The sequence below is a fragment of the Amphibalanus amphitrite genome, unplaced genomic scaffold (assembly GCF_019059575.1).
Source record: "Amphibalanus amphitrite isolate SeventyFive unplaced genomic scaffold, NRLGWU_Aamphi_draft 000033F_arrow, whole genome shotgun sequence".
Taxonomy (NCBI): domain Eukaryota; kingdom Metazoa; phylum Arthropoda; class Thecostraca; order Balanomorpha; family Balanidae; genus Amphibalanus; species Amphibalanus amphitrite.
In genome coordinates this window covers 212,732-229,322 of record NW_024881529.1, presented here as the reverse complement: position 1 = coordinate 229,322, position 16,591 = coordinate 212,732, and the positions used below count along the sequence as shown (strand labels likewise).

At 52.4% G+C, this 16,591-nt stretch overlaps 1 protein-coding gene across 1 annotated transcript; it reads left to right on the top strand.

The window, feature by feature from the left end:
• Positions 1 to 320: 320 nt before the first annotated feature.
• LOC122368988 (protein ras-2-like) lies at positions 321 to 16,268 on the top strand. Its single transcript, XM_043343342.1, has 6 exons — positions 321 to 490; positions 10,722 to 10,871; positions 11,132 to 11,188; positions 11,423 to 11,502; positions 14,776 to 15,096; positions 15,285 to 16,268. The coding sequence occupies exons 2-6, from the start codon at positions 10,754 to 10,756 to the stop codon at positions 15,954 to 15,956; spliced, it is 1,248 nt and encodes a 415-aa protein (XP_043199277.1). The 5' UTR covers positions 321 to 490; positions 10,722 to 10,753; the 3' UTR covers positions 15,957 to 16,268.
• Positions 16,269 to 16,591: the final 323 nt, after the last annotated feature.

The window sequence follows — 16,591 nt, the reverse complement described above, 5'->3', positions numbered from 1 at the left end:
ATATTAATCATTTCAATACCACTAGAAACTGAAGTTCTATTTTCGCTCATTCAAGCAAGCGGTATCTAAATTGAACAACGGAAACGCCACATTACATGGTATGCGATTCAACGTAAGCATAAACCTTCTTGGCGTGCTGTAAATCCAAAGAAGCGTCAGCTCCTAAAGCCTGCTCTAGCGCTTCTCTGGGGCCATGATTCCGGCACTCGGTCTCTCTCTCCGGGCTCGGCTCGGGCCGACGGCGGCGGCTCGCTCGGACCGACGCCAGCCGTGACGTCAGAGGTCGCATTCACGCCCGGCCCGTCGGCGGCGACGCTGGCAGTCGCGAGCGACGCGGCGCGGCGGTGGTGCGGAGCGCGAGCCGAGCGGAGGTCTGTGCGCCGCACAGGACGAGTCAGAGTCGGGAAACTGGAGTCGCGCGCGCTGACCCGCGGAGTTCACAGCGCTCCCGCCGATCTGTTCCCACCGGTCAAGGAGGGCTGCAGGAAAGGTAGGCCGACCGGGGCTGCTGGGGCTGCGGGAGGGAGCTGTGCTGGGGGTGCTGGGCGGGAGGGGTGGCTGATGTTTTGCAAGTTTGTGCAGTATGTAGTGATCTGTATATGAAGTGAGAGAGGATTGGTCGTAAAATGTTGTATGTGGTCCCTTATCATCATTAGCAAACTGCACATTACTGTGCACAAAACATGCAATTCGTGACTCATAATGTTACGTCTTTTCAAAACGATTCCCCCGCTACAATGTAGCTCACCTTATATGTTGCCATGTTCGTTTTACATCAATCCTACACGTATTGAAAATGGTAATGGAACAAACATGGTGGCATAAATAAACAAACATGTGATAGAAGTCAGATAGATAATTAGAAATATTAAAATAAACAAGATCGCTCACCAGTTTGAAGCGGTTTCGCCTGCATCGCCGCTAATCACTGAGTGAGTTAGACCACCACCTGTGGCTACTGTTTGTATAGTTTCACCAGTAGCATGAACATTCTGTATACACTAACGACGGGCTGACGACATGGTGCTGGCGGCGAGTGCTGGCCATCTCTCAGCGCGGCGCAAACGAGCCGCGGGCCGTCACAGGGCCGCTGACAGCCCCGCCAGAGCGGAATGCAAAACCAAGTAATTATTCCACGGAGGTGTTGGACCCAAGAAAGCTAAGAGAGAATTTTGCGCGACGATGGTCAGCTCTCAGGGATCGGCACATTCCACGAAATGAATGAAAAGAGCATTTTTGTTAGTTGCCTAGAACATAAAGTGGAGCGTGTTTCCTAGATACCGTAAAACACACACAAACATCTAGAGCTGTTGCTGCTCAGGTAGCTGTGGGGGGGGGGGGGGAGGGGTGACGGGTGGACCGCTCCGCCGGTTAGTCCGATGCAGCCCGGTGACGGCCGTCGGCGCCCAATTCGAGGCGCGTCAGCCGGCCTGATGACGTCCGTCAGTTTCCGGTCGAGCGGCGGCCGCTGGCGCCGTGCCGGCCCCGTGTCGCCCGCCGGCCAGCGGCAGCACCTCTGACCCTGCAGCCGCCGTCGCTAGTGGCTCTAGCGCGCCCTGTCAGCCCGCCGGGGACTCTGAGTACAGGGCCGGACGACCCGATCGACGCCGGAAAGACAGCGGCAGGGCTGTGGCATATCTCGACTGAGCGCGCGTGTCTGCGCGAGCTGTCATCCCGCTGTCCGGCGCTGGCCACCGTTCACTGACCGGGACAGACGCGGGCCAGCCGCGGTGTCAGTTTGAGTGCTGGCACCCCGGTCTGTTGATGCTTCTGTTCTCTGTGCCGGACGCGTCTCGAGGGAAGCATGTCAGTTCTGACAGGTGGGAGGGGCCGCTCAGACTAGGTGCAACAGGTGGTGGTGTGAGTAGTGCTGCTGGGCGGCTACCATCGGACTTTGTGTTAGGAATGCAGAGCATCAGCTTTGCAAAACATCGCGCCTTTTTTTCAGTGGGTGTTCTCATGTTTATTGTGGTTAGGCCGACAATTTCTTGAATGGAACATTTTTTATCACAGCAGTTCCTCGCCATAAATCCGCGCGGAATGTAGCAGATTGCGGACCATTTTAGGTACCTACTGTGGACGTCAAACCGCGTGGGACGCGACTTTTTCGCAATAACTTTTGAATACGTTGCCTCTCAAGAACGAAACTTCGGCAATGGACATTTCAGACCCCGGCCTAATTTTTATCATTAAGGTTTTTTAATGTCAAATAAATATTTAGGGTACTTCCCGTTCACTCGTAATGCTAAGTGAAATATCAGCCCGGATGGCGGCTATCGTCAGGCTGCTCGCGAAGCCCCGCCTACTATAACTAACTACGAATTCCCTATATAATAATAATAATATAATAATATATAATAATTATATAAATATTATAATTATTATAATATTATAATAATTATATAAATTATATAAATAATCATTATAAATATAATAATAATAATTATAACTACGAATTCCCTGCCATCTACCGTTCAGACACGACTGCCATCTGTCGGTCGATCCTCACTCAGAACCGGTTCTGCATGCTGTGTGCGTCGGGTCTCAGATGGGCGGACATCTCGAAACCGAGATTGTTCAGCATGGCCTTTTACCAGGTTTTTCAATCCGAGAAAAAAACCGAGATTGTTCAGTATGGCCCTTTACCAAATTAACTATACGAATTATTGACTTAGCAGCAAGGATGCAGAGCCTTGAACATTTGAGTCAGCTCCAGCTCCGGCTCCGGCTCCGAGTAAAATGGCAATACGGCTCCGGCTCCGGCTCCCACTCAGGGCAAAATATGACGGCTCCGGCGGATCCGCCTCCCCTCCGGCTATGCGTACCGGTGCATTACGGAAACATTTAAGTTGGGGCATATTGGGGCTTGGCAGGATAACACGAAGTGTACTAACGTTCCTGGCGGTTTGATATCTACAAGAACCTACAATTAAAGTGTTAATTAAAAAAAAAATTAACTTGACTGTGTAAATATATTATATTAGGTATTATGTATCTCATTTACGTAATTACGTTGACAAACTTATTAAATAATCATTTAATTATTTTCTGTTATTCTTAAATCATCGTAATATTTGGCGTACGCATATAGTCTTCCTATCTGGGTGACATTCTTAGCGAGTCGAAGAAAATATTTCATTGATAGAATTGATAGAATTTTCAGTTTATCGCGGCTTCCTTCACGGTTAAATACCGACAAGAGGCGCATTGCAAATACATTCTTGCAGCCCTTAGGGCAAGCATGAATAACGTACGCCATGCGGCTGGGTGTGTTGGCAGGAAGCACCGCGTACCAACCCCTACGGACCGCGACTGACCGGTCTCGGGTCAGGTAGCGCCTCAGGCAACGGCCAGCCGAGGCGGAGCTTAGCTCCAACGTCACACTATGGCTCCGCCCCTTGTGGAGTAGCCTCTGCTCACCGAGAGAGTTTCAGGAGCAAAATTTAACATTACGAGTGAACGGGAAGTGCCCTAAATATTGATCGGACATTGAAAAACCTTAGTAATAAAAATTAGGCCGGGGTCTGAAACGTCCATTGCCGAAGTTTCGTTCTTGAGAGGCAACGCATTCAAAAGTTATTGCGAAAAAGTCGCGTCCCACGCGGTTTGACGTCCACAGTAACAGATTGTCGGTGAGTGATTGCATAGCGACACAATGCAACATAGCAACGTGCATCGGCTATAATTCATCAATACTTGAGCCATTTACGGCTCCTCGACTAGTGAAGCCAAGCCTCACAGTCAGAGCTCACACAAAGAGCCACGAAGGGCTGTCGGGCTCCGACATCCCATCCCGTCGCGGCTCGCCGGACGAAACAGACGGCGACCCAGTCGGGCGGCAAGGGCACGCGGCCAGCCGCTGGAACAATCAGCTCAGCGGATCGGCGCAGACAAAACAGACGGGACTGGGTCATATGTCCCGCCCCCTGTCAGACGCGCAAAGTCACGGCCAAAACTAGACTGAGCTTCCTGGCTGCCGCGCCCAGCGACGTCTGGCATCTGGGGAGAACAAAATACAGAGGCTCGCCCCGTCTCCATGGACCCAGATGGAATTACTTGGAGAGCGTTCTCAGTTCATGAATGTCATGAATTTTGAAATGTTAGTATCAATCACTTAGTTACAAATCAATATAAGTTTATTTGTAATTGTACTCCGAAAGAATACTGTTCGTTATGTATTATACAATCAGCTGTTGACTGTTGTGTACAATGATGCAAGCTCCAGATGCAATAGGTATTTTCTGTCAGCCGCATCGAGTGCGCCAATCGACATTCATAGGAAACTATTATGTCACCTTGCTCAATATTCTAGAAATATATCCATTGAATCGTGCCTGGTACGGCATAATGAGTAGTGCATCAGCTGATAATCTCCTACTCCACCACCATGACGTAAGGCATGACTCAACTCACTACTTTACGCACTATAATTATACGGGACATGTGACTCACCTTGAACGTGACTCGCGAGGTGGCCTTGGTTACCTGTCTCTGGTCCTCTCACCGCTCCGCCGATTTGCGGTCGAACCCTCTCACCTCTCTCCGGAGCCGGGCGGTCACCGACTGTCTGCACAGACACGGTCACGGTCACTGCTCCGTGTCTCGGGGAGGGGCAAGTGCAGGCTGGAGGGAGTGCCGGGGGCCGGTGCCAGGGAGCAGAGAGACGCCAGGTGGTCGGACGCCGCTCTGAGTCACCAGAGTGCGTCAGTCGACACCTCGGCCGCCGCCGCCCCGCCCCCGCCCCCGCCGGACGCCGCGCGCTGTGTCATCTCTCGAGCTCCGGTGGCAGACGCCTGCGGAGCCGCCGCGGCACCCCACGCGTGTGCGTGTCAGCCCGCCTGCGGCGCTGGAGCTGCCGGGGGCGGCGCGTGCCGGGATTCGTCACCCCAGGCGCCGGCGGACGCCGCAGTCGCGCCAGCTTTAGTCACCGGTGCTGGGAGTCACACTTTGTGCGCATACCGTTAGGTGGCATGATGAAACACAGGTACGATTAGACTGACAATAGGGCTTTCTTTGAGCGGTGAAATTTTTAGCTGAGTGATGTTCCGTCAGCGAGGCTGGAATAACTTCTTCCCATTTAAGTCGCGCCAAGTTTCAACTTGTTTTGGAACATGCATTTTTTTCCAAGAGTTCAACTTTTCGTTGTGAGACGAAAGGGGACCAAGCATGATGATAAGTAAATGGGGGGGGGTGGGGGATGGGGGCGGCGGCGGCGTGGGGCGGCGCCGACCGGGATCACGAATCGGCCCGGTCCGGCAGCTACGATCAGAGCCGAAATGAGCCGCAACGCCAACTACCTAGTGCAGTTTGTCGGCAACAATATACTTCTGGACAAAATGCAATGGCAGTGAAAACTTAGCGCTGATGGTATTCATTCTTAGCCAAACGTAATCACAAAATATTTTGTAGTAGCTATTAAATTCCAGCTAAAAACAGTGCACGGGTTAAAAAAGAATCATTCCAATGACGGTCCATTCTTGCGGTCCTGAAATCGCCACTATTTCCGGCCTCTCCAACGCAACTCGTTGTCCAGACGTAAATATGCTCCGCTGTGCCGCACCACTCCGCTGCGCTGCGGCACAGCCTACCAGTACAGGCAGACTGTGGTGTAGCGCGGTACAGCCTACCTCCCAGGCGGTCCGTCCGGCGGCCGGCTGAGAGCAGCGGAAACCGCCTCTGTTACGCTTTGTTCTGGTCCAGGCACGGTCGCATGACGCGAATTCCTGGGCACAGGTGAGCGGTGTGACGTGCGGCTTTCCAAGGAGGAATGTCACGGTCACGCTGGAGCTAAACAAACCTCGTGCCACGCCCGGGAGTAAACTGGGTGTCGCCCTCCTACAAACCGGGGCCGTTTACACATAGTGGCGCGTTCGCCACGGCCGCGTTTCCAAACGACGCGCCTGTGCCAAACGAATAAACAGTCGGGCGACCTAGGCCGTTCACAACAAGTGGAGGTCGTAAACGAAACGTGCTCTGCGGTCGATTGTTGTACTGACACTCGGAGGCATCAACAATGACGAGGGCTAATGACTACAAACGGGATGTTCTTTGCTGTAACCGTTTACGTTATCAACAAGCAAGAAGGCTGAGTGTTCGAAGCTTCCTGTCCTAAGCTTTTCACTGTCTGCTCTCATTATTACTTGCTAATTTGTAGGAACTCTCACAACACAACAGTGTTTAAGCAATGGACATATCGAGATTCGCACTTGAACTCTGATTCCCACGACCTGAAGAAATCGATTAACACACTTTGACTCTGCAATTGCGGCCAAACACACCGTTATTTAGAACATCGGTTGTAGGTTTGTTTTGAATTTGACAACAGTGGTCATTTGACAACAGAAAGCCATTAATTTTTATTACAGATATCGACATTCTACTGCATAAAAGGTTTTTTTCTTCAAATATCCAAATTTGATGGACCCAGCAATGCCACCAGATGATTTGTGAGCGAGCTGAGACTGAAACATTATATATGATCAAGCGCTATTCCACCATATTCTTGTGTATTACAATGTGCAGCATGAGTGCCGAATTTCATGATCATTACGCAGTTATGATAGCGTGTTTTGATACTTCTACGACACCTGTCTGCTCCCATGTCCTCCAAGCAGACCTGCAACCCCAGCCACCAGCCGAGCCAACTATTTCAGTGAGCCGCATTCCTCTCGAAGGTCTCGCCTTGCACGGTCAGTGCTCGGCCGTGCAGGGCCGACTGGACCCGGTCGTCGAACCCTCCAGAGCGGAGATGCCAGGCGATCCGGCGGCCGGCCGCTTTCCGGCGTGTGTGCGCACCTCTGGCTGCCAGCTCCGGCTTACTGGCGTGTCTGACACAAGGTCAGCGCCGGCCCAGAGCGCGCGCCGAGAGCTGCCAACGCCGCCGGCGCCGCCGACACCGAGAGACGCAGCCGAGAAAAACGGACAGCCGCCGCGGGCCTGATCCGCTGAGCAGCAGTTGGACAAGGAGATTGAGAGAGCAGTTCCTCAGTTTTCGTCTTCTTATGATATTTTCCCATATAGAAAATAGTTACTCTCAAGATATGGCTAGCGATTGAAAAGATCGGTTAAAACAGAATGCAAATTGCATCAGAAATATTGCCAGGCTTGTCGCAAAGGAAAAAACAAATAGCAAGCGTGCTGCCGCTGTCTGACGCAAGCAAGTACAACTCGGAAAAAGTAACAGCTCTTACAGAAATACGTTAAAAAGTGCTTTCGGGGCAGCAAAACCATTTCATCTTAACGACAAACAACTAAATTATTTGTTTTTATCTAAAGGTGGGTTATTTATTTATTTATTATTTATTGCACATCTTTGAACCATCCACTGCAGCTGTGGCTATTCTTGGTCCAGTGTCATACAGGGCAGTAAGAGGTACGTACAAGTTTACAAAATTGGAAACACACCTGCTCATACAATGGTAAAAGCATCACACACCACACAGTAGTCGCTTCTCACTTCAGAGTACGCCTCAAGTTCCGCTTGAAGACGTCCGTGCTGAGTGTAGTCAGCCGTTCCGGCACACTGTTGTATAGCTGTGGGGCTCGGTACGCAAACTGACGCCGTCCTGCCTCTGACCTGACACAAGGTAGATAAAAATGGCTGTCTTGTCGCGTGGGTCGGTCACGTAAACTAGACACTCTTCTAAAAAGTGAAACAAGTGTAGACGGCTCTCCCGATCGTAAGATGCGATGAGCGAGGGTTAAAGTATGAAACTCCGACAGTTGCTTAGCGGTAAGCCAGTCCGAACCATTTAAGATGTCAGAGATGTGGTCAAACTTGCGCCTGCCAGCTATAACCCTGGCACAGAAGTTAATGACTTTTTGGAGCTGTTTGTGGTTTTTGTCTGAGCCGTTGCCATAAACAGTTAAACAGTATCTGACATGTGACAGGACGAGACCGTGTACGATAGTAGGAACTACATTTTGAGGCAAATGATGTCGAATATGGCTAAGACCGATCAACATTCCAAAACACTTGTTCACGACATGTGCGACATGAGCGTCCCAAGACAATATCGGGTCGAAAACGACACCCAAGTTGCGTGCCGTAGGCTCCGGACGGAGACTCTCGCCGCGGAACCGCACCTCGAGCGTGGGAACGCTACGGAGGTTCCGCCGGCTGCCGAACACCATCAGCTGCGTCTTGGAAGCATTCACCTTCAGGGAGTTACCCCTGAACCATAAGTCGAGCGACGCAAGGCAGCTCTCCATCCGCGACACTAACTCAGTCAAATCACCCCTACTTCCTGACACTAAAACTTGCGTGTCATCAGCATACTGTACGACATGAGCATCCGGTGCGTAAAAACTCAGATCATTGGCAAAAACAGTATAAAGTAAGGGCCCAAGGGCCGACCCCTGGAAAACGCCCATGGCGTTCGGCAGTGGCTGTGAGAGGCGATTACGGCCGGAAACGGGATCTGGGATAGAAACACTTTGAGTATGGTCGGTAAGGTAAGAGCGAAACCATTCAGCGTCGACACCATGCTGCTGTAATTTTGTCAAAAGCTTGGAGTGGTCGATGACATCAAAACATTTACTTAAATCGATCAAGCAGAGAAGAGTCAGAGAACCTCGATCAGTAGCAGATAAAATGCAGTCAGATACGCTAATCAGTGCAGTTTCCGTTGAATGTTTCGGTCTAAAACCATGCTGAGACGAGGCTAAAAGATCGTTAGTAGAGAGATAAGCATAGAGTTGACGCTGAACGATTTTCTCGACGATTTTGGCCATGACGGGGACTAAGGAAATGGGTCTGAAGTTGGCAGGATTGGAGGAAGGACCGGATTTATGGATGGGATGGATTAAGGAGTGTTTCCAGGCTACCGGAAAATCACAGTTCGCGAGGCAGGTGTTCACAATATTCAAAAGAGGCACTCCAATCGCATCAAAACACAGTTTGATGACACGAATGCACAAACCGTCTATACCACAGGCCGAGGTATTGCGCATTCCGCCTACGGTTTTCTTGAGGGTTTGTATTCAATTTCGTGCTATCAGTTCCCCTGCTTCTTTCCCATGAACAGATTATGTCTCACAAGATACAGGAAGACTTCCCCGACCGCTCCTGTTTATTTTCTCGGAAGTCCCACCGGAACTATAACTTCCCGCGGTAGTAGCTGCCTGGCTGGTGATTCCTGCACTCGTACGAGTCATGTCCGGTTCCTCCGGCGGTAGGGCTGTCGGGTGACTCGGGTCCGTCCTGGATCGGTCCGGGTATGGACTGCAGGCCACCACTGCCGGCTCCTGAGGCTGGCCGAGGACGCCTCCGACTGAGCGGGGAGGCACTGCGAGGGGAGGGGCAGGGGTCATGGCCCGCCGCCAGCCGCGCCGCGCCGATCCCTTTCAAAGGCGCCTCCGAGCCGCGGTCGGAGCCGACATCGTGCCGGTCTCGACGAGCCAACTGCGCCCCCTCACAGGGTGCCGGGACGAGCCGGGACCACCGCCGTGGACGGCCGATCGGAGTCGGGGCGGACCGGCACAGTGTCGGGGCGGGTCCGACTGAGGTGTTCGGAACTCCCCACTAGCGCCGTCCACAGGGAAGTCCGAGCTGCGGCGCCCACCGAGCGTGACAGTTCCGGAGCGCTCTCAGCCGCCACATTCCAACCAGCTCCGGTCACCACACCGGTATTCGAGACAAGCTCCCTTGGCGCGAGGTGGTAGCGCCGCCCTGGCCGTCTGCCATACGCAGGTGACTCTCTGAATGGCCCCGGCGGCGGCGGTCACTTCATTCATCATACTATCCGACTGAGATGGCCGCCGGCCGTGGGAAGTGCGGGACGATATGAATTGGCACAGTCTCTAACAAAAATGAAGGAGAATGGCTAACTCTAATTCAGCTCTGCCATACCTTACTTCAGCCAGTTAGTACAAAATATTGGTAGATATTTAGAGCATGGCATGACGTTATCTAATTGACGGATTTTGGAATGTCTACAATTCGTCTACCCATGCCAAAAAAACCTGAAAAGTGTTATGCCAAACAACTTTGCCAAACAAACATTCACGAACGACTTTGCAAATATGAACATCCTTAGCACGATAGAGCTAGAACAACTTTTCCAGCCATCAGACATGTGTGTGGATCCGAAAAAAATGGATCTGGGATCTGATCTCACGAATCCTGATCTCGGATCCGTCGGGATCATAGATCCAGTTCTTAAATTTATCGACAGATCCGTAGGGATCATAGATCCGAGTCTGATATTTTTGCTTGAGATCCAGTGAGATCATAGATCCTCATTTATTTATTGTCAACAGAGAAATCCCAAAAAATCGCTCGTTGCAACTCACAAACGTTCTTATTTAGTGATTTATGTGATAGCACATCATAAGCCATAGTTTTATGGCACTTATTGACATAGAAACACTTGCAAACTTGGTTTAAAATGTTGTGCATGGTGGGATCCACTCAGATCATAGATCCGTGTTCTTGGTTTATCATCAGATGCTGAGAGATCATAGATCCAGGATAAATTTTTCACGCCGGATCCGGTGGGATCATAGATCCGAACCTGCAGTTTGCTTCGAGATCCACTGAGATCATAGATCCATCACTCGGATCCATGCGCATGTCTGCCAGCCATATCCCTTCAGATTTCTCCTGCTCTATCCATTTCCGGTCCCCTATCCCGCAGCTGTGCGGTGTCGTCTCCCCTCGCGCCACCCCGTCCCGTCCACTCGACCCCGGCTGACAGCGTCTTTCTCTCTCCGTTTCGCAGCGGGCAGTGCCGGTCAGGGAGGCGGCGGTGCGATGCGGCCCGCTCCCACTGTGGACATGAGTCCCGACCTGGACACGCTGGCAGAGCTCGGACAGTCGGACGAGACGGTCCGCATTGCTGTGCTCGGGATGCAGGGCGTTGGAAAGTCAGGTGAGGCGCGACAGGTGGCTGGAGACCGTCTTAGGCATTGCTGGGGTACTAAAAGCTGTCAGTCAGACCAACGCGCCAAGGTCGATGAATGATCTATGTTTCTTTACAAAAAGAAAAAGTTGTATTTCCCATTGCCATCTTCTCCTTGTAGCTCGATATCTTTGTGTATGATGCTTTATTTCACTTGTGAATATTTTTGTTTATCAAACTTCTGCATTCACGGCAATAATGAATAACGTCTGTTCTCTCTTTCTTTGCAGCAATCACAGTTCGGTACCTGACCCATCGGTTTATCGGAGAGTACAAGTCAAATACAGGTGAGATCACTTGCATTGCTGGGACGCCGGTAGCATAAATTATAGCACATTGCATTCCGTTTGGAGTCGGCTGCATTGCATCTACGTGCACCTGGTTTTTTCCTTTTTTGAACTTAATTACTTTTAAACCTTATCCATTGCTAACATTTAATATGCATCTTTTCATTCAACTGCTCTAATGAAGACCACCAGGACTGACTTTGAGCATCAGCATATCGGTTTCTCTTGTTGCAGATATGATGTACCACCAAGTAATCAAACTCGATGGAAGTACAATAAAGGTCGACATCATTGACGTCTCCACATCTGTCCAGGTAAGCTTGTGACAAATTGTTTTCTGACATAAATGACGTGCGTTTGAAGGACAATGTCTCACTACCCGCTAAAACCTCACCGTTCTAAGGAAATGTGCGTCAAATACTGGAACATGCAGCTCCCGGGCCGGTCTCGCAGTCTGTCGGTCGTTCATTGACCCGTGTTTTGTCTGAAAACAGTACCAGACCGCAGCAGTCCGCCCCTCTGACCGTTCCAGAAATCGAGCCTGACTAGGAGGATATGTCCGGTTCAAGTGCTAATCCCAGCACAAATCTCTGGTATTTCCCACGGCGACGTTACCTTTACCCACATGATATCGATCCTGAAAGGGATTCCTGGAGACAAGCATCTCAAATTAGTTTGGCCAGCGGTAAATGACTGTAAGCAGCCTTCCGTTTTAATCGTTGGCCGTATGTATTAGGAAGGACGGCCTTTACAAACAAAAACGGCGAGCAAGCAGGTACATAGAGCATGACCTTGTCTTTCCGCCGCGGTCCAATCACGGAAGCTGTGGTTGGTGGAGTGGAGAGGAGTCCTCACTCTGGAGCGAGGGCGTGAGGCTGAAAAACCATCAGGCTCATGAGTCAGACAGGTCGGCTGGCTCTCTCGTTGGCCTGTGTGGGCTATTTTAGCCTGGATTGTGCCTCGGCGCTCTTCAGTCTGGCCTATGATGTATGCATGACCCAGTTCATTCTGTTGACGTGCGCTTTGTTTGTAGTAAACTCGCCAGAGTGAGCTAACACTCGCTTCATACGCCGGTCGCTGAACGATCAGAGCGAACGAAACGCACCGTCACACGCCGGCGAAATCTTTTCTGCTGTCACACCTGTCGTCACCCTCATAGAGGAAACAGAAAACTAGGCCGTCTGGCGCGGCGCTCTGCCACCCGCAGTCATAAAGCCGCGCCCATGACACTGACACTGGCTCCAGGTGTGCGACCGGTCCGATCCGATAGGCAGCAGCTGCAGCGGCCCGACGCGGCGGCCGGGCTGTCCCTGACCCTGTCCGCAGCTTGCCACATAATCCAGTGACAGACGACGCCGGCACGACCCAGTTACTGTGTCGCTGCGTGACGCTGTCCTCCAGCACTGGCAGCCGACAGGCCGGGACGGTCGCCAGACGGTCCGCCGCCAGTCGGCCGCGCCCGGCCGACACCAAAGGCGCTCCACATGAGCCGGTCCGCTCCAGGGTAGCTTCGAAAAGGGCGTGGCATCGTAACATTTCATTCACCACAGTGCCTTCCTCATACTTAACATTCATACTACCCTGCGCATACTGCGTTCATGAGGAACGCGCAGGACTTGTTTTAGCCTCGTCGTTCGCCGCCCGCCAACAGCGGGTACCACGAGTCGCCCCCGTGCGTTGGCCGCGCCCGACACCACTCCCATGTGGCCTGACCTCTTCCCGTCAGCGGTGACGACCCTCAGCCGGGTCAGGGCGCGTTTCGGTCCGTGTCGGGACGCTGATGAGCCTCCGAACTAGGCCAGACTCCGCGCGACCGTCGTAACGAGCTGCCACCCGCCGGCAACAGGGCGACGAGCGCAGCGCCGCGGAACACTCCAGGTCACTTGGCGCGTGCCATGCAGTGACGGGGTCGGTCCGCCTCTGCACAGTCTCGAAATGGCTCAGGGAGCTCACGCCCAAATGGATGGGATGCCGCTGCGGGCGGCGCGGCGCGGGCGTCTTCGCTGAACCCCGGTCTCTGGGGCGGGCAACAATTCACTGAGATGTGTCGCGGACTCTCTTTGTGGAGGTCGGCGAGCCGTGTAGGTCGGTAAACTTGTAACTCACGGCTGAAGGTGCCGGATGCTCGTGGGATGTGAATGATGGCCCCAGGTGGGCTCGTGGCCACGACTGGTGTCTCGTAACGGTGTGGGAAGAGATGGATTCTGAGAACAGCCGGCTCAGGATAGCTCAGCAAGCACAACACGTTTGGATGAGCGTGTCTAAAAATACCGGGAATCCCAAGAGCGGAACACTGTATCACATGTTTTGTTTACAAGAACGTCATGGAATAAGGATAACTGCGAATTAAATTTCGGCGAATCTCCACCATGCGGATCAGAAAGAGCCATCCATTGGGTCCCTTCCCTTACGCAGCTCATCTTTTAGTTCAACACGGGTATATTTTACATGTTCTCTCCTCTTAGAATCCTGTTGTTTCGGGGAACAAATATATTACGTCTGACCACGAGTATATGTAACATAACACGCGCAGTGGAAGGGTTGCGAGTACTACGCCCAGTGGAAGGGGGGCGGATGTCGCCCCCCCCCCTAAGATCTCAGCTCCCACTGGAGCTAGAAAGACGAAATTTGGAGGGTAGGTGGGGGCCATGGGAAACTCTGTTGTGTGTGAATTTCATGACCCTAGGTCAATATCTTCAAGGTCAAATGAGGTCAAATGTGGTCAAATCTGCCATATTTGCGACTTTTTTGCGTTTACACGCCGATAACTCAAGAAGTTACCGGCCGATTTTCTTTAATCTTTCACTATACGAAAGAACAAACATTTGTGAGTACGTATGGTGAATTTCTAGATAATCCAACAATAAATATGGCATTTAGAAGCCTGCTAAGGGTAAGATGTCGCCGGCTGAAGTGGGATCGGCCGACGCGGGAAACGCGACAATCACAATTTTGTGTTTACACACTCATAACTCAAGTTGTTACCGGCCGATTTTCAAAATTCTTTGACCATATGATTGCCTGTACATTTCTCAGTCTTCTCACCGAATTTGACGCGAATCTAATGTAATCAGCGGTAAGGAGCGCGATGTAAAGACGGAACCGTCCCGCCCCGGCACAGTCTACAATTCAGGTGGCGCGTAACGGCTAGCGCCGGCCGCCGCGCCGCCGCGCCGCCGCGGCGGCAGGATGTTTGACTTTACACCGCTATTACTAGAAAAGTTGTGAACCGATTTTCTTAATTCTTGCACGAGAAGATCCGCAATTCAATTCTGGACAGGTAGCCGAAATTTCAAATTAATATTGTGCTTGCGGCGCGAGTTATTGGCGAAAAACAGGAGGGGTGGGCGAAATCCGCCCCCCCTTCCACTGCGCGTGATAAAACACCATCTCAAGGCATTGCAACTTAAAGTTTAACAAAACTGTGAGTTTTATTTCATAAAAAATCAAAGACTTTCATAGTTCAAAAATTAATTGGTTGCAACTAATCCTGGTTGTAAACAATCCCTTGCGGGCTGACACGAATCGCAATCCCTTCATCTTTTCTTCTCTCCTTCCGAGCTGACATGTTTCTCTGTCTGTTCCAGAGCGGTTCCCTGGTGCACCACAACATCCGCAACTGGGCCGAGGGCTTCCTGCTGGTGTACTCGGTCACCACACCGGAGTCGTTCCAGCACGCCAGTCAGCTGCTGGAGGAGGTGCGCCGCACTGGCTCCAAGTGCGCCGCGTCTGTCTCCGGCGGCTCGCTGCGCGCCGCGTCCGTCTCGCGGGAGAGCTCCAAGAGTCCGGCGGCGCGCCGGAAACGATCCGGCACCCCGCAGCGGCCCCACAGTACCGGGGACGGTGTGGAGGTGCCAGCGCCGGCCATCCTGGTCGGGAACAAGACCGACCTCATACACCTGAACCAGGTGAGCTACGGGGCGCTATCATCGCATCGGAATATACAGGCGGACAGTTGATCTCTTTACTACTCCATGGCTCATTAAACAGCATCAGTTGGTCGGTTATTTCTGTTCCCGAACGCTCCCATGCACTATTTCCGTCCTCTGCACTCAACTCAGCCGTGTGATCTGACGGGCGGTCTTTGTGTCGTCAGGTGGACACGACCCGCGCTCAGGAGACGGCCTCTCGGCTCTGCTGTCAGCACGAGGAGGTGAGCGCCTCCGAGTCAGCCGAGGAGATCACCGCACTCTTCCACGCCGTGATCCGTCAGTGTCTGGCGCTGAAGCGACGCCGCTCCGGCATGGACGCCATCCGTAACGCGTTCTCGAGTTTGCCGCGCGCCGGCCGCGGCTCGTCGCGCGAGGCGGCGGCGGCAGCAGACAGCGGCAGCAGTCTGCGCCGGCGGCGGCCCCGAGGCCGCCTGCAGCTACCGCCACACGGCGAGACACAGCTGGTGGACATCGTGTCCCCGGTGGAGCTGCGGCCGACGGCGGCGGCGGCGACCGCGCGCGAACCTGAGGGCCGCACCAGCGACGGCGAGAGCGTCTGCTCGGGCGCCACCTCGTCCGGCTCGTCGGGCGGCTCGGCGGGCTCGGGCGGATCGCACACACCACAGCCGGGAGCGCCGCCGCGCAAATTCTCCGTGTTCGACGTCGGTCGCAAGTTGGGCAGCTTCATCTCGGGAGGCAGCAGGCCTTCAACACCGGCACCCAGTCGGTTCACCACCTCACCGCTCAAGACGTCCGTGCCCGACCTCAGCAAGACGTCGTCGCTCTCGGAGAAGCTGGACACGCTGAAGAAGTCGGTGAAGAAGGTGTCGGTGTGAGCGGTGCGCGCGGCGCGAGCTGTGATCGGAGACTTTTCGGGGCAGGTCGGCAGGGTGAGGCACTCAGGTCCGCCGGCCACCAGCGCCACAGACATTGCATTGTTGTTGATCTTGGACGCCCTGGGCTGGCACCGGGCACATCGAGCTATCGCTGTGTGGGAGAGAGTGGACGGATAATTGTATTTAATAGTGCTACCTTGCACTGTCATCTGCTGCCTAGACTTTCTACCAGAGCTGTTCATTCTCATGTTATTCTTAAGATCATGGTTGAGCATTTTGTACTGACGATTAAATACACCGGATATTATGTGAGGGTTGCTTTGTGGAGATAGCATGTTGGAACGTATCAGGAAATGACGTGTGCGCACAAATGTAACAGTTGTCTTCTTCAGAGACAAGAAATATGGAAAGGATAGGAAGACAAATGACAGAAGTACACTACCATTCGATAAATAACCATTCCATTACGATAAGTGAAGCAAGAAAATCTTCCGGAAGCGGACTTTAAAGCTTTGACTTTGAAGCGGGCTTTAATTGTTATCACTTTTCATCTATCTCTACAAAGACATGATAAAGTTACGAATCACTTTGTACAATACAACGGCCATGTTGACATTATATTCATGAATGGTGAC

Bases quoted from the DNA above. Each gene is read 5' to 3' on its own strand.
- LOC122368988 (XM_043343342.1), top strand. From the start codon at position 10,754: ATGCGGCCCGCTCCCACTGTGGACATGAGTCCCGACCTGGACACGCTG. The intron at 10,872-11,131 runs GTGAGGCGCGAC...CTTTCTTTGCAG, and splicing joins GCAGGGCGTTGGAAAGTCAG to CAATCACAGTTCGGTACCTG. The intron at 15,097-15,284 runs GTGAGCTACGGG...TTGTGTCGTCAG, and splicing joins ACCTCATACACCTGAACCAG to GTGGACACGACCCGCGCTCA.